This window comes from Neovison vison, chromosome 9 (genome assembly GCF_020171115.1).
Source record: "Neovison vison isolate M4711 chromosome 9, ASM_NN_V1, whole genome shotgun sequence".
NCBI classification, from domain to species: Eukaryota; Metazoa; Chordata; class Mammalia; order Carnivora; family Mustelidae; genus Neogale; species Neogale vison.
Genome location: NC_058099.1, coordinates 89,099,430 through 89,123,905, shown reverse-complemented (window position 1 = coordinate 89,123,905; position 24,476 = coordinate 89,099,430). Strand labels below are relative to the sequence as shown.

The 24,476-nt window shown below is 42.7% G+C and overlaps 1 protein-coding gene across 2 annotated transcripts in view; it reads right to left on the bottom strand.

Annotated features, from left to right (window-relative positions):
• The window catches only part of CEMIP2 (cell migration inducing hyaluronidase 2), an 86,629-nt gene that overhangs the window by 34,566 nt on the left and 27,587 nt on the right, over window positions 1–24,476 (bottom strand). For both annotated transcript variants that reach the window (XM_044265911.1, XM_044265910.1), the window contains exons 5-12: window positions 19,670–19,839; window positions 14,430–14,618; window positions 11,802–11,971; window positions 10,073–10,282; window positions 9,552–9,757; window positions 9,327–9,396; window positions 6,250–6,378; window positions 2,484–2,572 (exon numbers count right to left, since the gene is read on the bottom strand). In XM_044265911.1, the coding sequence (XP_044121846.1) occupies window positions 2,484–2,572; window positions 6,250–6,378; window positions 9,327–9,396; window positions 9,552–9,757; window positions 10,073–10,282; window positions 11,802–11,971; window positions 14,430–14,618; window positions 19,670–19,839 (1,233 nt within the window). The remainder of the gene's footprint in view (window positions 1–2,483; window positions 2,573–6,249; window positions 6,379–9,326; window positions 9,397–9,551; window positions 9,758–10,072; window positions 10,283–11,801; window positions 11,972–14,429; window positions 14,619–19,669; window positions 19,840–24,476) is intronic.

The following is a 24,476-nucleotide window of genomic DNA, read 5'->3' as shown; positions in this document are numbered from 1 at the left end:
CAGACAGACAGATGGACGTGATGGAAAGTCTTCAGAAGCCAGGAAGCAAGGAAGTGATACAACTATATTTCACTTTCTCTTAAAAACTGGTCACTCGCTCTGACATGGTGAAAGGACGGTAGACAATGGAACCCACGAGACCAGTCTGGTAAGTGCTATATCCGCCCTTGGACCGAGTGTACGACCTCTTCCGCTAAATAGTTCTGACCTCAGGACTGAAAAGTCTGACTCTAGGCTATCGTCTCTTCTCTGGCCTTGTGCTTGCTGGCACCAGCTTCACAGTCTTTACATAATATCAAGCAGATGGAAGAGTTCTGGAAAGAAAACTATACAACGTTCTAAAATCAGGCCAAAAAAAAAAAAAAAGTATCGGAAAGCAACACTGCTGCCGCCATCTTGTCCTTTCGCAAACTCCGATCCATAGAGCTCAATCGTTGACCACTTGCTTGGACACCCTTTATTTTTAACCTCTTTCCCACCTGAGGTGGAGATGATAGTTAACATTCCCAATTCCAACCTCCCTTAACTGCCCTTGGCTTTAAAGACTAGTTGGTTTTCATGCTTTTTCAATTCCTTTGGATGAAATGTCCCAATCTCAAACCAAGAGTTCTCCTGGGTTACACGTCCCCATCTTCGGATGCCTGTCATTTCACATCTTGAAGACACAAGGAAAGGCTCATCTGATCAACTGTTGAGTCAACTTCCCCTTTGATGAACAGACTAAGTACCTTCTGGATCCCATGAGCCAGAGATTAATTCATGGCTGGCTTACTACTCATTGTGTTAGAGGTTTATCATTTTTACTCATGTCTGGACTGCATGAATACGTGTGGGCATAGCCTACACATTAGTCTGTACAAAACTAAATGTATACACCCGCTGCCAGATGCCTCATTACTCATCTTCTAAAATCAGTTCTTTTCTATAACAACTTCCAAATGGAGTCTAATTCCCGATATGTATGCACGTATAAACTGGCAAGAGAAATAATGAAGAGCAGAGAAAAAACTACCATCATCGTAATATCATACACACATACCCACTGTGTCATCCAGGCCATTGTGGGTAAATTGTTTTATTGTCAAGTCTCACGAATTCTGAACTGATTCAGAATTCTAATGAATTCTGAAAAATGTATTTTCATCCATCCATCCTACACACACACATCATTTCTGCGGGGCAGGCAAGAGAGTCAACTGTGTTGTGTTAAGGATCTTTCTGTTAATACTAAGCAAACCACACACTATTCGTTCTACCAGTTAAAATAAACTCTTAAAAAGCAGGAGCGTCCGGCCAGCAAAGATTTCTTTGTTTTGCCAGTTAATAGTATCTTCTTGGTTCACCGTCGGTTCTCATCTCTATGCTTCTTTTTCTCTTTCAAGTTCATCTCCTCTTTCCCTTTTTCATTTCTTACTCATCTATTAGACGTCCAGAGACTTGTGTTTTACTTAAATAATATCCCTAGTTTCTTGGCTTCTCACATGCCATCTGATCGTTGCCTGAAGATATTTCAGGCTCAACTTGACCTTTAAAGAATCCTGATGAGTAATTTTACTAACTGTACTTTGCCCAGTTTTCTCCTGACCTCATGCCTTATTCCTGGGTTGCGAGAATCCTGCCTCGCACTTACATGCACTCACCGACCTACAGTGTGGCTCTTATCTTACTCCCTCCTGGAACAATAGGGCCTGGCATTTTTTTTTTCTTAAATGTCTATCAACAGAGCCTATTAAATCCAGCATTCTTCCAAAACCGGACGTGCGTCTTTCAACTTGAAGTATCAGAAAATAACACATACACAGTTTCTGCTGAATAGGACTTGAAGTTGCTATCTCTTTTCCAGAAACTCTTATTTCCATTGGAGACACGTTATTTATTTTGGCTCTCATATAGCACATAAGAGAACTTTGCTGAAATGTTCTCTCTATTCTAGCCACATTCTGTGGTTATAAAGGAGAGCAATACAGAGCCCAGCGATGATGGGACTCTGAGCCTATAGACAAATGAACCAAACTAGCTTGCTCATCAAGTTCAAGACCTTTCCCTGTGAAATACATTCAATGCAATGTTCCCTTCTGACCACTAACAATAAATTCTCCATGCCTTGGTTTTCAGGGATGACACAAAAACATCTTAGCTCGTTTTTCCAGTGAATCATGTTCTGCTTTTTGCCAAACGTAGCCCCTGTTTCCAGCATCTCTCTCTCCTTTTTCTTTCTCATTCCGCGCCTCTCGTTCACATCAATTTACAACTATGAAAAGCTGGAGAAAGTACTGACTTCTTTGGCATCTCAGTAAGATTTTAAAACAAACAAGCCAGCCACAGGGCTTAGAGCAGAAAGAAATGTTTTCCCAAAGCTCTCCTGCAAACATTGAAAGCTTCAGTTTAAATGTGTTGGTGGAGAAGAGAGCACAATGGCTTAACTCAGGAAGTTTTGCTTTGCCAAGATATGGCTAGAGCGTGAGGTCAAAGGATGACTCTACCTCGCACTGTTATCCAAACAGAGGTACTCCCTTGGGTCTGCCGAACTGGCGTTGGTTGTTTTGACACCTTTGTCAATAAATAAGCCAGCCTGCAAAACAACAAGGGACCAAAATGAATATGAATCCTAAGTTAGAGCTACACGTTACATAAAGATTCATGAAAATTAGTTGTAGTTTCTCACACCCACCAAAAAGAGGGGAAAGGAACAAACAGCAACTTTACGAGATATTTTACTTGATCTAATTATACTCAGTCATTCAACAAATATTTATTTAGTGCCTGCCTTCTGGGAGGCACTGAGCATTGTACACTAACAAGAAAGCCATGGTCTTTGCTGTTGCTGGCACATAAACTGGCAGGGAGACATGCCTTTAAGTCAACAGTCACAATCCAGCATGATAAGCATATGATGAAGAAGTAGACGATGCTCGAGCAACACAAAGAGAGGCATCAAGTGAGATCTTTCTCACAGGTGGAAGACACGGGCTGCAGGGGAGGTCCCCGCAAAGCAGGGAGCTCCTAAAGCTGAGCCGGCAAGAATGGGGAGGACATAACCACACAAAAGCATGGGTTGGGATGAAGGACGGGGACTGGGTGGGAAGCAGCTGAAGAGCCCGGGGGAAAGCGCTCAAGGATATCATTTGTACAAAAGCCTGGAGGTGAGGGAGAGCATCTGAGAAGAAAGTGTCAGCTGGACTCAGGAAATGTAAGGAGGGAGGAAATGCAAGAAAGAAGGCTAAAGAGAAGCAAATAGCGGACAACATAGTCGATACATGAGAGTCACTTCAACGGGACTTTTTTTTTTTTTTAAGATTTTATTTATTTATTTGATAGACAGAGATCACAGGCAGACAGGCAGGCAGAGAGAGAGAGGAAGGGAAGCAGGCTCCCTGCTGAGCAGACAGCCCGACGCGGGGCTCAATCCCAGAACCTTGAAATCATGACCCGAGCCGAAGGCAGAGTCTTAACCCACTGAGCCACCCAGGCGCCCCTCGACGGGACTTTTAATGAAGGCAATGCAAGTAACTGCATGTTAGGAAGGAATGCTCTCGCCAACAGGATAGATGAATGGATTACAAGGGGACAGAAATGGGGTAACTGGGTGATGTGTATTAAGGAAGGCACTTGATGAAGTGAGCACTGACTGTTATACGCAGCTGATGAATCATTAAATTCTACCTTTGAAACGAATAATATACTTTGGTACGGGCGCCTGGGTGGCTCAGTGGATTAAGCCGCTGCCTTCGGCCCAGGTCATGATCTCAGGGTCCTGGGATCGAGTCCCGCATCGGGCTCTCTGCTCAGCAGGGAGCCTGCTTCCCTCTCTCTCTCTGCCTGCCTCTCCATCTACTTGTGATTTCTCTCTGTCAAATAAATAAATAAAATCTTAAAAAAATATATATATACACTTTGGTACTTGAATTTCAATTAATTTAATTAATTAATTAATTAATTAATTTTTAAAAAAGAAAGGGACAAAAAGGGAGATAAGAGACGAGGAAGGACACGACCTCGATAATCCAGAAGAAAAACTAAGGTGACCTAGACTTGTGGGAGTTGTTAACGGGGGAAAATGGATAGGGCAAGGCTTCTTTTTTTTTTTTTTTTTTAAAGATTTTATTTATTTATTTGACAGATAGAGATCACAAGCAGGCAGAGAGGCAGGCAGAGAGAGAGGAGGAAGCAGGCTCCCTGCTGAGCAGAGAGCCCGATGCGGGACTCGATCCCAGGACCCTGAGATCATGACCTGAGCTGAAGGCAGCGGCTTAACCCACTGAGCCACCCAGGCGCCCCAGGGCAAGGCTTCTTTAAGAGGTACAATATGCTTTAGTATTTAAGGAAATGTCTAAGGGTGAAGGAAAGGGAGCAATAAAGATTCCTGTTCTAAGTTTGGGCAATCGGGTGGCCAGTGGTTTCATTCAGTGAAACAGAGAGAGGGGAATGGGTATGAGGATAAAAAGAAGGATTTTTAGTGAGGACCCACAGCAGAAGGGTCAGTGATACCATTCTTTATGACTGATCCAAAGATCACCGGTTCCTCTCGGAGGGTTCCCAGGGTTCCGATTCCCTTGGCTACAAAGTATTATTCTGGACAGTCAACCCCAAATTAAACAAGTTAAAACCTAACCATTATTAGATTATTATTTAGATCTACTATTCTTTTTTTTTAAAGATTTTATTTTATTTATTTGAGAGAGAGAGACAGTGAGAGAGAGCATGAGCGAGGAGAAGGTCAGAGGGAGAAGCAGACTCCCCATGGAGCTGGGAGCCTGATGTGGGACTCGATCCCGGGACTCCAGGATCACGCCCTGAGCCGAAGGCAGTCGTCCAACCAACTGCGCCACCCAGGCGTCCCTAGATCTACTATTCTTAGAGCTAACAGATCACTACATGTCCTCAGGGCATAGGACATTAAAAATTTAATTAGAATGAGATTTTTTTATACCACTGTTAATTAGAAAATTTTGAGGATTTCCAGTTTGAAACGGTACGCTTAACAATGATTAGCCTCGATCAGCTCCTCAGCTCACAAAAAAACAGAATTCTGACTGAGGTTTTTTGCTCTCTCAAGTCTTCAAGTGATTCCACTCTTCAAATTATACCACACTTAGGTTTTTAAAGGGTCCTCTCCGTATCGGAAATGGGAAGCATTAATCGGATTTTTTTTTTTTTAATTTATTTGACAGACAAAGATCACAGGTAGGCAGAGAGGCAGGCAGAGAGAGAGGAAGGAAAGCAGGCTCCCCGCTGAGCAGAGAGCCCCGACGCGGGGCTCGATCTCAGAACTCTGGGATCATGACCTGAGCTGAAAGCAGAGGCTTTAACCCACTGAGCCAACCAAGCGCCCCACATTAATTGAATTTTGATGTGGCTCATATCAGGGTAAAGAATCTGGGCATTGCATCACATAAATGAAAATATCAAAGTGCCTTATGTGGGGAGTTTAGGGGGTAGGGAAGGAAAAAATGAAACAAGGTGGGATCAGGAGGGAGACAAACCTTAAGAGAGACTCTTAATCTCACAAAACAAACTGAGGGTTGGGGGGTGGGATGGGGGAGGGGGAGGGTCGTGGGGTTATGGACATTGGGGAGGGTATGTGCTATGGTGAGTGCTGTGAAGTGTGTAAGCCTGACGATTCACAGACCTGTGCCCCTGGGGCAAATAATATACTATATGTTAATAAAAAAATTTTTTAAAAAAATTGAAGTGCCTTGTCAGCACAAAATGAGGCAAATATAGTTATACTCCAGGATGGGGATGAATATCAAGGAACCTGGACTTCCTAAGTGGCTTTTTATTGACTTGATCTGCATCATTTCAAGTCAGGTCAAATACCGTAAGTAATATTTTACTACATAATTAGCATTAAATGCCCAAAAGGAACCTCTACCAACGCTGTGAACTGGGAGTAGAGAGAACAGATGCTTCTTATCTAATGTGTACATCCCTAAAACATGATATTAACGACTGGAAAGAAGGGGGGAGAGAGGGAAGGAACGAGCAAGGGGACGTGGATGCAGGGATCAAGTCCCTCATTCCCATTACTCAGTTTGAATGCACATGCGTTCCGCTGGTGCTATGCCTGTGGACACTGTACATAATTCTCAACGTGGAAGGGTCATAGGTCTGCTTATTTAATCCCAAATTACTTTTTCTGATGACAAGTTTTACTGAAAACTGTCATTTCTCCCCTGCATTTCTCAGCATTCCATCCTTCACCTTGGAAATCACATGAAATGATTTTGTTAAGACCTAGCAACCTACCTTAAAACTGGAATGGACTCTGTTGTTATAAAATACACCCAATGGAGTGAGTTCTGGTTTTGCTAAGAGCTGCAATCCACTGGATTCCCCCGTAGGTTCCTTGTGGAATAAATACCATATTCCAGCATCCTGTCAGTAAAAGGGCAAGATCATTAAAAGCCTTACTTTATAAAGCCACTTTAGGAAACATGTTCAAAATACCAAGTGCTTCATAAGCAAACTGAATCTTCTCAACACTAATTTTTCATTGTTTCGGGCTCAGAATGGACTACGAAAGTTGTGCACGGATCTAGCACCCTCCAAGTCATCATAATCATGCTTATGATTTTGAATGCTTAGAATTTTTTTTAATTCTACTTGCAGTCCTGGATAGAAATGATTGGCTGATACCAAAACTCACTTCAAAATATACCTCTCCCAGCATTATCTACTTTCAAAAGTTATGCAATATTAGAACCAAACAAGCCTTCCTTCCTTCCAGGTGACCAGGACAGCACAGTCTTTTAGCTATGTGAGTGTTTTTCTGTCCACCTCCAAACCTGATCAATAAATGAGTCATACTCGTTAAACAACTATCCGCCAACTCGTAGAGCTCACTGACTTCTTTCAAACAACTCCAATGCCCTTCCTGTCCCGAGGCAAACTTTTGCCAAAGAAAAAAAAAAAAACCACCACGCGCATGAATCAGGATGCTGTCTCAGTCTGGATCCTGTCTGTTCACTTTCGGTATTACTGGCCTGAACAGGAGAAGCGGGGCAGTTTTCACAGTTTTTGGCAATCGAAATGAGATATAAAAATCAAAATGAGTGTCTAAATCCCCACGGCAAGTGTTTTATTTTACGGTTTAACGAAAAACCAGCCCAATGCGAAGGACAAGTTCAAGCGGCAGAACTTTGAATAGGTTGTTCATAGTCTAACATAGAGTCCAAAAGTATGCTATAGAGAGAAAAACACATTTGGCAAACATTCCTTTAGCGCTACCTTGTGCCAAGCGTGGAGTAAGCCTAGTGTCAAAGAATTCATAGTCTGATGGGAAATAGAGAGGGAACTAAAATATATGTATTAGGTATTACATTCATTATAAGAAATAAGGTTTTTTAGAAGCATAGAGAGATGAACAGTGGAAAGCATATATACTTACCCACCAAAATGAAAGCAGTATTTAACATTTTTCCATGATAAAGGTTTAGAGATGGATCTTAATAAAACTAACTACCCTGAAAAAACGTCTGTGCTTCCTCTACTCTTTGGGGCACAAAACAGCATAGAAGACGACCTGGAGGCTCCACACCACAGCCCTAGAAGCTTAGGGTGGCACGAACCCTCCCCAGGACGCAATGGAGTCTGGGGAGGGGGCTGGCGGGGGTGGGGGGCATCCAGGGGGTAGCAGCTATTTCCTGTTCAACACTGTGGGGTCCAAACAGGTAAAGGGAGCTTTGTAAAAGGCAGTGGAAACGTACAAGAAGAAAGAGTTTGATTTATTTGGAGAGGTAAATCCTTGCCAAAACATGAGTTTTACTGGAATGGTTTTTCTAGAAAGAAAAGAAAGAACTCACAGAATGAAAAGGAAAAAGGACAAATATAAGATGGGAAATGAGAGATGGGCTTTCTTCATGTCTCCCATGAGCTCCAGGAAGGGCTTGTGGCAACCTCCCCTTACATTGTCTCATGAACCATTTGCAATTTGCTTTCATCTTCACCCCACGACTTCTGAAACAAGCTGAAAAGAACCTTTGCTCCGTTCATTTGAAATGTAACACAAATCAGAAGATGATCCCAGCCAGGCTGAGGCTGTGTATCAAGCCTGTGGCCATCTTGGCCCCAAAACCTATCCTCTAATTAGAAACTCTTGGCACAAATCTGATAGATGTTCAGCAAACATGTGACAAAAAATGAATGGACGGAAACCTGAAATGATTCAATGTCCAGGCCTCTGCCCTGGGAAGTAAGAATTTTATGTTTTATGTTTTTAAGGAAAATCACAGAAGTGAATACCACCATCACCCAGAGATGCCCATATTCTCGTTATCTGGAAGAAATACTCCCTTCCCCTAATCTCTTACTCAGTCCTGGAAATAATGCTATGTAATCTCTTTCCTTTTAAAAATTTAATAGAATATATATATATATATATAAAATATTTAATATTTTTATAAATGTATATAAGCATGTGTATATAATAGACATACACAAATGTGTGTATATAATATATATAAATATGTGTATATATTTTTATCATATAAATATTATATTTATATCATATATATTATTATTTATATATATAAATATGAATATGCAGGTATTGCTGTAAAGCTCCTATTTCTGTACTACAGTGCGCAGCATGGACATAACCGTAATAGAATAATGTCTTCAAGACTCACGTTTCCATTATAAATTAACAGTTTCAAATCACACTCAATTATAAATGTAAATCTCTCCCAAGTTTCTCCAAGAGACATTTCTGCCATCCCCAAATGGCTTATTGATTCTCTTAAGTTATTCTTATGTGTCTGCATGTCTCTGAAATGATTCAAGGCACACAGTTAATTGAAGGCACAGAGTTTAGCTGCTTTACCAAGGAGATGAAGCCCCTAAGTGTGTATGATCCCTGCACTTAAACAAAGAATGTCCACCTTGACCAGAATGACTGCTGCCATAAGATTCTACGGAATAATCCATTCCCATAGAGAAAAGCTAAGGCTTTCCTCATTCATTAAAATTAAAAACTGAAATGATCAGGCATTCAGCCATGCTCAACTTGAATATGAGAAGCCAGAAAGACGGCACATGACCCGGCGAAAATGCACCTGGAAGGTCCGATAACCCCAACCATCAGCCCAACTCTTTTCCTCCATCTGGCATCCGTCTTACCACACCCAGAGGTACTAACTGGCAGGAATGATGCAGAAGGAACAAAAGGAGCCTCTCAACCATACCCTGCTTTCAGCGAAACGAACAGCACCAGAACACAGCACCGTGCCCGAGCTAGACTGTCCCCCATGACGTCACAACCCCACAAACCAGAACACTTCTCAACACAAAGACCACACAACCACAAAGCATTTAACATTACTTACCTGTGAGCCCGCAGCTGCATTACTAATCAGGTTATTGTTGGGATGAGAGATCCAGAAAGTTGAAACGGCCCTGCAAGGCATTTTTTTAGAATGACTTCAACACTAGTCACGGAAAAATCCTGCCTACTAGAAAACTTCCCCCGAAACATCTCCCCCCCCATCCCCCACAAAGTTAAAGGCCTTGAGCATCACACACGAGTCTCTCTCTCTCTTCCCGTCACTCACATGCAGTCCGTGGCGGGCACAGGCACATAATTTCCAAACACCTTGTCTCGCACGGTGGTACACATGGAGTTATTCCTATCGGTGGGGAGGAGGGTGCCGGGTTTGGTGAGGAGGCCCAGATTGTGGAACAAAGTATTTCTCTGTTCCACACCGTCTTCCAAAAAGAAACAATGACCCAGCGTGTCAAATCCGATTGTGTCTTTAATCTGTAGAAACACAAGTGTGCAATGTCATCGATAACAAGATCAACTGAGGGTTAAGTGACAAGTGACACTGTGACAAGTGACAAGTGACATCTACGCAGCGCACTCACTACAGATGCAAAGAGAAGTTTTCATCTTAACTGGAGGGGCAAAGCCAAATGCCCGCTGTTACTGATCTCCTGATAGAGGAAAACACCAGAATTCTCAGTGAGAGGAGGACAGAGGAAGGCAGGCGCTACAAGAGCGAACTTAATCAGAGGGAGAGGTTGCGACAGTGAAGGAGAGGTCCTATGCGTCAGCGGAGTGAGCGCTACGTACCAGCAGACCATTTGTCCCGTGCACAGTAATGCACCGGGAGAAGCTGTGATGAATAGATAAGCCGTCCACAAAGGTCGCGTGTCTGTACCCCCCCTTGTAATCCACGTCGCCACACAGGTGGAAGTGAACAGGATACCGCCCCAGCTGCTGCTGACCCATGTGTTTCAATTCCACGTAAGAAAGATGGACGGATGTGAAATTCTTTCTTATCTGTAAGACAAGAGAACCGAAATCAAAGCGATACACTTTGGAATATTCAAGTAGCAAAAAAAAAAAAAAAAAATGGCTCTAATAGAAAATGTCTAAAGGTGAGTGCGTATTAAAATATTTGGGGGGGGGGCACCTGGGTGGCTCAGTGGGTTAAGCCTCTGCCTTCAGCTCAGGTCATGAGCTCAGGATCCTGGGATTGGGACCCACATCGAGCTCTCTGCTCAGCAGGGAGCCTGCTTCCCTTCCTCTCTCTCTGCCTGCCTCTCTGCCTGCTTGCGATCTCTCTCTCTCTCTCTGTCAAATAAATAAATAAAATCTATTAAAAAAATATATATCTATATATAAATAGATATATATATTCCCCCCCTCCCTTTGGCACCCTGCTTTCCCGGATCTCCAGTTCCTAATTTAGCAAATGCTTCTTTTTTGCTTCTTTTTTTTTTTCTTCTTCTAAGTAATCCCTATACCCAGTGTGGGACTCAAACTCACGCACGACCCTGAGATCAACAGTCACATGCTCTACTGACTGAGCCAATCAGGTGCCCCAGCAAAAGCTTCTTAACATAAGTGAATACTTTAAAGAGCCATAAAAATAGCCTCTACTTAGGAATAAAAGGAAATGCAACCAGGAAAGCTACAGAAATGATTTCTATATAAGTAATGTGTTTTGATTTGTTCAAATATTTTGGTCATCTCTAGTCTCGTCTCATTCTTTCATTTCTGTAAATACCATCACAGTTTGATAAATAGTTATTTGTTAATCTTCCCACATAATATTATTTACTTCAGTTCTTTTTAAGTATTTCTCTGTGATTCACAATTTCAGCATTCTATTTTTAAACACCGGATTTTTATTCATACTACTAACAACAAAGGAATAACACTGACCACAATTTCAGTAAACAGTGTAACAGAAATGTTAACAACCATAACCTACTGTTTTGAAAACACAGGCAGCCCAAAATGAAGCCCAGAAGTCACAGCAGATAGTATGCAGGGCAAGGCTTACCACACAGCAAGTGCTCGATTCCTTTATAGAATAAAAATCTGCGTACAAAAAATATTCTAAGAAGAATCATTCGATCCTTTCAGAGACTGCATGCATGAGACAAAATGGTTTAACTACAGGTCAAGGTCAACTAAATGAAGACAGAATTTTCTCTTTTAATTTTGCAAAATCTCTTCATTGTTACTGAGTAGAAAAATAAAATAGGATTTCTTTTTCATATTTATATAGATCCCACCGCAAATTTGGGAGCTCCTGGGTGGCTCAGTGGGTTAAGCATCTGCATTTGGCTCAGGTCATGATCCTGGAGGTCCTGGGATCGAGCCCCACATCAGGCTTCCTGCTCATCGGGGAGCCTGCTTCTCCCTCTCCCTCTGCCCCTCCCCGCCCTGCTCATTCTCCCTCCCGTCCATCCTTTCTCTCTCGCTCATAAATATATAAATTTTAAAAAATCTTTAAAAACACCTTGAAAGTATTTAACAACCAAGGAACTCATCATATCTTTTTGCCTACCATGACATGCCCCCCATATGTATCATAGTCAAAGAACCGGCACTGGTTCCCAGCATAGCATGAGTCTTCCACTTCTCCTCGGATGACAACGTTCCGGGTGAGAATTCCAACCTCTGCTCTCATGTCTACACCGTCGGTGATCTCACCCATGTGCAGGAACTGAGGGGCTTCTGGTTCACATGGGCAAGAGACAAAAAATATTTTTAGCAAAGAACACATGAAACGTATCGAAAAGATAGTTCTCTTTATTGTGCAACTCCAAGACATTATCCAAATAGATAGTGTGCTGCCGTTCCGTAATACCTCAGCATCACGGAATATAAGGAAGCAATGTTAAGGATTATTTATTATTAATTAATATTATTTAATTAAGATTATTTTATAATCAGAATCATTATTATTTATTTGAGATTATTTCTTTAAGATTATTTATTATTAATTTAAAAGACTATTTATTATTAACTTAAAAGATTATTTCCTCTAACCATTTACTCAATCTCAAAACCAAATACAGACAGGGTGCTTAACCCTCTCCTGAATGGCACCAATATTCTGGAATGTACCTAAGTACCCTCCCTCTCTTTCTCTCTCTATCTTGCTCTCTCAGGTTCCTTCCAAACGCTCTTGTTCTAATCCCCTGAGGGCACATGAAGAACCAAATGCACAGCAAATCCACAAAAAGGAATGGTTTTGCAGATATTGATAAAGGGGTATCGAGTTATTTTTGCTTTCACTTCAAAACTAAAGTAATAAAAAATAAATAAATAAATAAAGTAATATGCATGGAAACATGAACATTACAAACATGGCCGTCTTTCCTACTTCTTATTTTAATATGAGCACGCATTCTTCTAAATTTCCACCTTTCTGGAAGTCTAGAAACACTTTCATAATGAGCTTTTTCTGACGTTTTTATCACATAAAGTCGGGAAGGAAAAACACAAATAAATCAAGCAGCTGGGATCATGGGAGATTCATTATCAGGTAGACTTGTTAACAAGAGTGGGAATTTCCAAACAAAATTAATGCCAGATAGTAACATGGTTTTTTGGGGGGTTTTGTTTTCTGCTTCTGCTCTCTATCATCAAGAAGGAAAAGTACAACACTGAATAAAGCACAGAAAGTGCCAAGGGAGCCAGTTGTCCTATTTTTTTTTTTAAAGCAAAAACTCTTTGCCTTGAACTACTTAGAGCTCTAAATTACCCATAACTGTGTGCTTATTAAATAGTTACCATAAACTCTTTGGTTTTATATACCACGAATGTATATATAATCTTGAGTACAGAAGGAAGGGAGACAATGTCGTAACGTCCACAAGTGAAGCAACACATAAACGAGCTTTGCCTATTACAGTCTCAGGATAAGTACCTGGTAGAAGTCAGCTGTTCTTCCTAAACACAGCTTACAGTACGGGGCTCACTGCATACTGCTTTCCTTCAAAGAACTCAAGCTTACGATTAAAAAAATGTAGTCTATGAAAATACCTTTCCAGTTCTATTTTATTTTATTTTATTTTATTTTATTTTATTTTAAAGATTTTATTTATTTATTTGAGAGAGAGACAGTGAGAGAGAGCATGAGTGAGGAGAAGGTCAGAGAGCGAAGCAGACTCCCCATGGAGCTGGGAGCCTGATGTGGGACTCGATCCCGGGACTCCAGGATCACGCCCTGAGCCAAAGGCAGTCGTCCAACCAACTGCGCCACCCAGGCGTCCCTCCAGTTCTATTTTAAATATTAGATCTGGCTTTTTTGCCAAGTAAGTTAGGTACTCAAAAACAATGAGATTTTCTTTAATTAAGAAGAAAAAAGACTTCTATTTAAGTATGAATCAGTAGATAATTGGATTATTATTTGATAGTAAAAAATGAAAAGAGGGGCGCCTGAGTGGCTCAGTGGGTTAAAGCCTCTTCTTTCAGCTCAGGTCATGATCCCAGGGTCCTGGGATGAAGCCCTGCATCAGGCTCTCTGCTCGGCAGGGAGCCTGCTTCCCTTCCTCTGTCTCTGCCTGCCTCTGCCTACTTGTGATCTCTCTCTGTCAAATAAATAAAATCTTAAAAAAAAAAAAAAAATGAAAAGACGTTGGATAGGATCTTGGGAGGGGGGAATCAATCCGTGTAGCTGCATCTTTTTTTGTTTGTTTGTTTTAAACAAAGATCAGTACAGGGGCGCCTGGGTGGCTCAGTGGGTTAAGCCGCTGCCTTCGGCTCGGGTCAGGATCTCAGGGTCCTGGGATCGAGCCCCACATCCGGCTCTCTGCTCAGCGGGGAGCCTGATTCCTCCTCTCTCTCTCTCTGCCTGCCTCTCTGCCTACTCGCGATCTCTCTCTGTCAAATAAATAAATAAAATCTAAAATAAATAAATAAATAAATAAAAATAAACAAAGATCAGTACAAAAGACCCAGATTTGCCTGCTACACATCATTAACAACAACACTATTGCTCCCTAAATACTCTTAGTGAACAACCCCTGGGATCTGGTGTTCAAAGCACCCCACTGCTAAGATCTTTAATATCCAGATGACAATGGTGGTGGTGGCGATGAGGAGGGCCCGGGCTTTGGGCTGGGGTGGCGGGAAGGGGGATGCTACAGGAATCAAATGCCAAGAAACATTCTGAGCAGTCCAGTACCTTTGACTTTGACCTGGAAGCGGTTGCACTCAGGGCAGGGGAGGAGAGTGAACTCCTCTGCCTGGTACATAGAATAGTCTGTGCTTGCGACCACGATCTGGTCTCCAGGTTTCCAACTACTAACGTCGTCCAGCAGGTGAAGCTTCACTCCATCCACAACCTCCACCCGGAAACCTGAAAGAGAAACACCTAAACCGAAAAGTAAGAAAGAAAATGATGTGTTAGTAGGCATTTCCGCCTCCTCATTGACTCACAAATCAAAAGCTGAGTTAGACACGAGTCAGTACATTTTTACCAGCACTAACCGTGTGCCTGTCATTCTGCAGACACTGATAAGAAGATGGAAATGGACAGCCTGACCTCCAGGGTAGAGCACCCCATGTTCCCCGAACCATGACGGGACAGGAAATGTCCAACTACTCTTTCTGATCCCCAAATCTCTCTCTGTACTTGCACTCAGTGCTAAAACTATCTAATAAGGCTTCCTAGCAGTCCTAAAATGTAGTAAGAACATATCACACAATAGGAGACGCTGCCAAACACGGAATACGTCTGTAGTCAATACTCAGTGTTTCCTTTTTTTTTTTTTTTAAAGATTTTATTTATTTATTTGACAGACAGAGACCACAAGTAGGCAGAGAGGCAGAGAGAGAGGGGGAAGCAGGCTCCCTGCTGAGCAGAGAGCCTGATGCGGGGCTTGATTCCAGGAACCTGAGATCATGACCTGAGCCGAAGGCAGAGGCTTAATCCACTGAGCTACCCAGGCGCCCCAATAATCAGTGTTTCAATGTGATCCAGACACAGGATGAGAGAGAGAACATACATTAATCTTAAGAGTACAAATTTGCTTAGGCAATCTCTTGTCCCTGGGCCTTTGTTCATGCTTTGTTCCTTAGCTACAATGTCCTTCCACTCTTAATACACCAACCAAGATACTACCCCATCTTATAAAGGTGGAGTTCGAACGCACAACCCTAGGATCAAGAGCCACATGCTCTACCAACTGGGCCAGCCAGGTGCCCCAAGACCAGGCACATCTTTAAGGAATTCCCCGACATCCTTGCTGGAAGCAACCTCCTTCTCCAGTATTCTCATTCTACTGTTCCTTCTGGTATTATTCACACCTGTCCAAGGGGAGAATAGCTCACTTCCTTGGAGGGTACATTCATGAAGGCAGCAGAGTACGTCCACCTGTATATCTGCTCCTCTGTTTCATCATGCAAACTCACAGATGTCCACTGAAGAGACCAGCATTCCCACTAGGATCTACAGTGTCACCCAGAGGCCGCAAGATAGTGTCCCTGTCCAACTCCCCTCCTTCCCTGTGATAATGTCAACTCTGCTGTCTATGTGATCCAGGGACTAATCTCTGATCTCTCCCAATGCATTCTTTCGAAACTCGAAGTCGGTTCCCCACTAGCTGGCCAAAACTGAAAAGTTGATCCAACATTTCCTTCACTTACTCTTTCACATGCAACCAAGTGTAGCAGCGTTTCCTGCTTCTAAAATACCCATGATAGAATCTGTCACAAACCAAAAGCTGACTTAATGCAAATGTATATGCAACAGATACAAGCCATGTCATAACGTCAGTGGAGAAAGGAAAGCACCGCATCTCAAAGCTGTCTGTTTCCTTGTATCTGTACTTACAACCATCCTTCCAATTAACTGGCACACTCTTCTGGGGTGCCTTTAAGATACCGACCCTAAGGGTCCATGGCAGGAGTGAAGAAACACACTGACTCAAGTTAGGGAACTCAGAAAGAGGGAAATTCGGGCAAGACACAAGGAATACTACAGACACCTTGACAGTCCTGAGCCCACTCTCCCGAGAAAACCTGAGCAAGTCACAGATTCTATTCCTTGAGATGTCAACCTACCAGGTGTTTGTTTTCACAAAGGACCAAAAGACAAGTATTTAAAAAAAAAAAAAGTAAAGTAGCTTTCTTGTTATGTATTTCTTTTACCCAGATACTATGATGGGATTTGGTCCAAATAATACTATTAACAGTAATGACTCCAATAACAACAGCTAATAGTTGCTGGGACTTTATATGCATAATAAATTAACTTTTCAGGGCGCCTGGGTGGTCAGTTAAGTGTCTGCCTTCAGCTCAGGTCATGATCCCAGGGTCCTGGGACCAAGTCCCTCATCGGGCTCCCTGCTCAGCGGGGAGTCTGCTTCTCCCTCTCCCTCTGCTCTTCCCACCCCCCAACTTATGCTTTCTTTCAAATAAAGTCTTAAAAAATAAACAAATAGATTTAATAAATAAATGGCTTTCATCAAAACAACTGGGAGAGGGACACCTGGGTGGCTCAGTTGGTTAAGCAGCTGCCTTCAGCTCAGGTCATGATCCCAGCATCCTGGGATCGAGTCCCACATCGGGCTCCTTGCTCAGCGGGGAGCCTGCTTCTCCCTCTTCCTCTGCCTGTCACTCTGTCTGCCTGTGCTCACTCTCTCTCCCTCTATCCCTGACAAATAAATAAATAAAATCTTTAAAAAAAATTTTTAAAAAAGACTTTAAAAAAAAATTAAAACAACAACAACAACAGGGAGAGAAAGAAACTGCTATGCACACTAGGGACGAAAAAACCAGAAGTCAGGGAGTTTGAAGAACAGCTGGAAAATGGTAGACCCCAAAACTAAATGCTAACTGAACTCCAGAGCCCAGTCTCCTAACTTCTTTATTATTTTGCCTGCCCAAGAATCAGAATGGGCAGAATAAGCACAAAGATGAGCAAGAACCTCAGGAGCAAGGATAATCGCTGCCCAAATTTTCAGATTTCACACACACACACAAATTATATATATATATATATATATATATATATAATGACTGAGCCACCAGGCACCCCACTTAGTTATGTGCCTGGTGGCTCAGTCGTTAAGTGTCTGCCTTCAGCTCAAGTCATTATTCCAAGGTCCTGGGATTGAGCCCTGCATCAGGTTCCAGTCCTACATCGGGCTCCCCGCTCAGCAGGCAGCAGGCTTCTCCCACTCCCTCTGCTTGTGTTCCCTCTGCTGCTGTGTCTCTATCTGTCAAATGAATGGGTAAAATCTTTATAAATAAATAAATAAATAAGAAACAATTTTTTTCATATAATTTTTTTTAAAAGATTTTATTCATTTATTTGACAGAGAGAGATCACAAGTAGACACAGAGGCAGGCAGAGAGAGAGAGAGGAGGAAGCAGGCTGCCTGCTGAGCAGAGAGCCCGATGCGGGACTCGATCCCAGAACCCTGAGATCATGACCTGAGCCGAAGGCAGCGGCTTAACCCACTGAGCCACCCAGGTGCTCCCATATAATATGTTTTTTAAAACTGCTTTTTAAAGAAGAGGGTTGCTCGATACATCAGGTTCAACTTCAAAGACCATGAGGATTTGTTGCTGTTTAAAGAAGTCATAAGGTTAGACTGGGAAGATGTGTGTTATTCACTAATGCCTCACTTTTTCCTAGCATCAGAAGAAAATCCTGCCTAAGATTTCCTCCCATTAACACTAGCGAATTGGAAATATGAAAGGAAATAAGCTCACCCCCTCCCTTGCTTCCTGGAGAGATTTTTCTACCTCTTCCAGAAAAGAAGAGTCATTGAGAACACGGGACCCAATATCCTACGACAGCTAAACAGACCCTCTTCCAGAAATGAGTAGTCACTGCTACTGTGGAAATAAAAACAAAATTTTCCACAGAGGAAATGTTGATTTGAGGTTTGTCAGTAATTATCCTCTGCATGAACTCTTACTGGAAGCCCTTCCACTAAGCTCTTCATGCGGGACCAAATTCTTGCTAAGAAATATTTCCCATCCGCTTTTTGCCAGGGGCAACCATGACGGGGTAGAACAGTGGTTTTGGAGGCAAAAAGCTGAGCTTCCTTGTACGTAGTAGGTACCATCTCCTTGGCCCAAATCCAGAAGGCTGTTTAGAAGGAACATGTGAAAGTCTCTATTACATACAGGGAACTCTATTTACCTGCTTATTTTAAAGCAAAAGACTTTCTCTGTTTAATTACAAGGGTACAAAATGCACCATTACAACCCAAGTCATGTTTGGATCCTCATTAAAATAGCTAACACCAAGTGCTTCCTAGGCACATGTATGAAAAACTTCATATTCTTCCCCTCAGACACCCACAGCAGCTCTATTTCTCTGACTGTGCCCATTTTTCAGATGAGGAAACTGAGAGCTAGGAAGTTCAAGTCACGTGCCCACCATCACATAGGAAGTGAAAGAGGGGGGTTCTCTGTCTCCAGAAATCCATCTTAGTAAGCATACTGGCTCCCTGCTGCTGAAAACTGAGGTATAAGCCCTAAAATCAACCTTTCTGGATAACAAGGCACCTCTCGATTACTCGTTTCACAATAATTTGGGGATAATTTTTGCTTGCAAAAGAAAGGTAGTGGGCAAGCACAGACAGGAGCCTGCTAATCCATAACTTGAGCCAAGAAACCTGGCAGCAAAGCAGGAGAGGAAACATCCTTAAAGAAACAAGTCAGAGGTGCCCTGAACACCCAGTGCCAGGCATTATTTGAACTAATTATGGTTCTTCTGAAAGGTGAATGAGAATAAAAATTATGCAGAAGAAAATGTTAAAGACCTAAGCTAACTGTATAAAATGTTATTTCAAGCGAGGAAAACAGGTTAAAACAAAATGGACAATAGGGGAGAAAAACCATATACAAGAGAAAAATAGCTAGATTATTTGCACAAAAATAATTCTCTCTTAACGATAGGGTTAGAACTTAATTTTTACTTTGTATGTTCCTGTGTTTTCCAACTCGTTTAGAAGATCAAGGATCTTCTAATGGATCAAGGAAAAATTGCTAAGAAAATGAGTGTTGTTTATATAGCATGTGTGCAAAGGTACTATTTGCTACATGTCTGCATAAGGAAAAGATTCAAAGTACAAAAGCATATTCACCGTCTCAGGTCATAACCGAAGGCAGCTCACCCTGTCACGTCCAGACTGGTTCCAGTGGTATCAAATCCAGGAAACAAATCCGTCTCTAATAGTTAACCACACTTTATGACTCGAGAATCAAGAACAAAGGCCATCTGGGAGGGACCAGCAAGAACTCTTTGAGTCAAAAGGATGGACTAGAGTGGGAAACGATAGGTTGCATCTTCAACCAGTTGAGAAACCTAATCAGACTGTCCCTTGGATACAATTCCACCTAAAGAAACCAGCCTTTCACAATACTTACCAATGTCTTAGAAGAGTCTAAACCATTCTTGCTTACCTTCAATCCACTCACTGTAAGCTGTCACGGCGAACTTCTGACCATCCACAGTATAAAATTCTCTTTGGGCAAGAGCCTTGCCTCCACTACTATGGTTTTCATAGTTTCTCACGGACTCGTTGCAAGAAGTACTTCCTCCATCGATGACCCCAACCAAAGCCCACGCTTGCCTGGAGGGGAAAAGAGCATGTGCCTTATTTGTCATGGTCCCGACACAGATCCTTGACACAGATGTTACGTCAGGTGCTGCGTAGCGCTTGAATTTCATTTTTATCAAACCCTCTATCTCTTTTAACATGTGGCTGCAAGTCCAAATCTTGCCTGAAGTAACAGACATCCCAGAAGGAAATGCATCTAGATTTTTTTTTAAATCCTTGTTTGTCTGGCCTTGTAACAGGTGGAACACCGAAGGCTGGGATAAAATGAATTACTGTCTTCCTTCCCCTATACACACCCCTATTATTCACCTGTCATTCCGGCCACAAACCCATTTATTTCCCTTCTTTTAAAATGAGTATGGCACGCACCCTGATATTTATAGCAGCGTTATCTACAATAGCCAAATATGGAAAGAGCCCAGAATCCATTGACTGATGAATGGATAAAGAAGAGGTGATGTGTATACACAGACACAAAGACAGACAGACACACACAGGAATATTACTCAGTCGTTAAAAAAAAGAATGGAGGGGCGCCTGGGTGGCTCAGTGGGTTAAAGCCTCTGCCTTCAGCTCAGGTCGTGATCCCAGGGTCCTGGGATTGAGCCCCGCATCAGGCTCTCTGCTCAGCAGGGAGCCTGCTTCCCCCTCTCTCTCTTTCTGTCTACCTCTCTGCCTACTTGTGATCTCTGTCAAATAAATAAATAAAATTTTTTAAAAAATGGAATCTTGCCATTGGCAAAGACATGGATGGAACTAGAGTTCATCATGCTAAGTGAAATAAGTCAGTCAGGGAAAAAGACAAATACCGTATGATTTCACTCAAATGTGGAAATTAGGAAACAAAACAGATGAACATAGGGGAAGGGGGGTTAAAAGAGAGAGGGGGGGGGAAGCAAACCAGAAGAGACTCTTAACTACAGTGAACAATAGAGACTCTTAACTACCAGAGGGGAGGTGGGCTTGTGGGGGGGCAGCGAGGGGAATGGATGAAACATGTGATAGGGATTAAGGAATGCGCCTGTGGCGATGAACGCTGGGTACTGCATGCAGGTGTTCAATCTCTATATTGTACACCTGAAACTAATACTACACTGTATATTAACTAACTGGAAATCTAAACAAAACTTTTAAAGAGAAAAGAGGGTGCCTGGGTGGCTCAGTGGATTAAAGCCTCTGCCTTCGGCTCAGGTCATGATCTCAGGGTCCTGGGATCGAGTCCCGCATCGGGCTCTCTGCTCAACAGGGAGCCTGCTTCCTCCTCTCCCTCTGTCTGCCTCTCTGCCTCCTTGTAGTCTCTGTCAAATAAATAATCTCTGTCTGTCAAATAAAATCCTTAAAAAAAATTAAAAAATAATAAGGAGAAAAGAAAAATTAATAAAAATAAAGTGAGTACTGCCCACTCTCTTTTGAAGTCTCGGCAGTGTTCTCAAGCCGGCTGCGTGATAGAACGACTTAACAGAACGAGCTTGAGGAAGCCACCCACACTCAGACCCAGCCCGGACGGACGCCATCATCCTCTCTGCAGGTGGGGCAGGCATGGGTAGGTTTTCAAAGTTCCCCAGACGATGTGAATGTGCAGCCACACTTGAGAACCCACTGAGTCAGAGAGTGGTTCTCACACTTGAGTGTGCATCAGAACACGTGGAGGGCTTGTCAGATCAGACTCCCTGGCCCCGCCCGCTGACTGCCTGAGGTGGGGACAAAGCAGGCACATTGCTAACAGGCCCCTCCCCCTGCCCCCCTGTGATGCTGATGCTACTGGTCTGCGGACCACACTGAGAACCCCTGAGTTACAGGTCAGAGGTTAGAGCAGTAGTGATCAGACCCGATTGTGCATCGAACACCTGGGGGTCCTACCCATCAGAGATTCTTCTGTAGAAATCTCTACGGGGGCCTTGGGCATGCGATTTTTAAAAAATCTCAGGAGTGCACAGCTGAAAACCACTGGGTTACTGGTTTCTTAATAATCTTAAATCAAAATCATGTAATCACTATCCGAGAGATTTAAAATTTTACATGCCATATATCTATTAGTTGACAGCAACTGTGTTTGCAAATGCCCTTTAATTTCATTTCATTTTTGTAATAAACATCCCAGGGACTTGCTCAAACTTGTGACCAAAATAAAAAAAGAACAAAGACAAAAAGCCCAAAAAAAAAAAAAAATCTGCCTTAAGATTCCTGGTTTAAAACCCGGAAGGAAAAATGTCAATTTCCTAGTCTAGAGGGATGGGGTGCATGTGTGTGTGTGTGTGTGTGTGTGTGTGTGTGTGTGTGAGAGAGAGAGAGAGATCTATGCCAGACAGATGGCTGGATAGTCACAGATAAAAGTTAACCAAAGCATGCCTGTATCCTTATAAATTCCACACCTGCCCCTGCGTGGATTAGCTACTCTCAGCTGACCATGCTTTACAGCTCTATTTATATTCCTTGGTACAGTACAAAGAATCAAATGCCAAATGTTTCAATTCATTATCTCCTATGTGAGAAGAAAGGAGAAGAAATATCAGAGGCTTCCTTTATTTACCAAAGCTGCCTCAGCAACTCTAAAACAATATTCTGTTCTCCTGACATTATCTCCAAAACACTCCTACTTCCCTCCTCCACTTGAGGAAAATTTCGTGGCACCAGAACAGTATCTTCAAAGGCGTGTGTTTGTGTACATTGGAGATAATGTCAAAGCAATGGAACATTGGCACACTGGCAAAGGATCACAACTCAAATTCCTCTGTCAAATCAGCAGCACTATTTGAAAGGGAATTCAGAAACCAGGAACCCAAAAATGTCAAACAACATATTCATAGCTAATGATCACACAAACCCAGAAGAATAATGGAATAAAGAGACAAAAGCTGTCATCCTGGCATTACTGGATAATGAAACGAAGTAGGTATCTAACTTTGAAAAGATCGTGTTTCTACGCCTAGGTCTATAAATTACAGAAGTATGGATACATGGGTTTTAGAAGATGGATAAAAGAACATTTGGAGAAACCCTTTTTATTTACTTTTTTAGGACTTTTTATTTATTTATCTGACAGAGAGAAGAGACAGCGAGAGACAGAACACAAGCGGAGGGGGAGGGAGGTGGCAAGAGGAGTGAGAAGCAGGCCTCCTGCTGAGCAGAGAGCCTGACGTGGGGCTCCATCCCAGGACCCTGGGGTTATGACCTGAGCCCAAGGCAGACGCTTAATGACTGAGCCACCCAGCCCTTTTTACAACTGAGGTCTGAACTGTTAGAAATGCCTAGCAGTGGGGCGCCTGGGTGGCTCAGAGGGTTAAAGCCTCTGCCTTCGGCTCAGGTCATGATCCCAGGGTCCTGGGATTGAGCCCCGCATCGGGCTCTCTCCTCAGCGGGAAGCCTGCTTCCTCCTCTCTCTCTCTCTCTCTGCCTGCCTCTCTGCCTACTTGTGATCTCTGTCTGTCAAATAAATAAATAAAATCGTTTAAAAGAAAAAAAAAAAAAGAAATGCCTAGCAGTGAATACACGGGGGTAGACTCCTACAACAGAAAATGAACAGCAATGGAAACCAACCAGCACCACACGAACCAAAGTACGCAATCCTCAGTTAACAGAGTTGAACAAAGAAGCCAGATACAAAATGGGGTATATTGTCTGCTCACATTTATATGAAGTCCAGAAATAGACAAACCTAAACTTTCACGTTATCCACAAATTCCAGTGAGTGGTTATCTTTGGTGAGCCGAGGGAGGGATCAGTGAAACAGAGGGGACAGCCAGGGGGCCTCTGGGCCATGGGCAATGATCAATGCTTTGATCTGCATAGTGGCTATCCAGGAATCATGTTGTGATTAAGTCATTAAAATCTGCATTCTTGGGGCACCTGGGTGGCTCAGTGGGTTAAAGCCTCTGCCTTCGACTCGGGCCATGATCCCAGGGTTCTGAGATTGAGCGCTGCATCGGGCTCTCTGCTCAGGGGGGAGCCTGCTTCCTTCTCTATCTCTCTGCCTGCCTCTCTGTCTACTTGTGATCTCTATCTGTCAAATAAATAAATAAAATTTCAAAAAAAAAATAACCTGCCTTCTTATTTTTAGCAGTTTTCTGTGTTTGTCTTACATTTAATCCTAATTTTTTAAGAACCCACCTCCAAGGTTTGGCACCTGCTACTCCCCGTCTAGAAAGCTTTCCATCTTCATCTGCCCACAGAGCATGCTTCTAGACTCCCCCCAGGTTTCTCACCTTTGGGAAGCCTCCACAGGTTCCCCAGGTCGATTTGATAGCTCCCACTATTTGCACTCCCATTACAGACTAGAAGCGAGGGTCTCACTGCACACTCCTGTCTACTGAGGTGTGTTTATCCACCGGATTAAACAAGGGCTCTTTCATCTCAGCACCCAGGGGTACCCGCACTCAGCACCTCCTCAAAATCCCCACGGTGAAGAAAAGGCATTTTAAGAACCATTAGAGACCCTTTTTTTCATTAATTTTGTCTGCTTCACCTTCTCTAGAATTTCCACAGCTACTGCTCCATTCCAACAATCAACGAAAGGAAACTAACAACTAGATCCACCAACCATCCAAGGAAAAAATAACTAGAGCCTTTCCATATGTGAGTTTTCAAGTCCTCTTCCTTATCACAGCAGACTCACTCCCCTGCTTTAGGAAGAACAGTAAGCAGATTTAAAA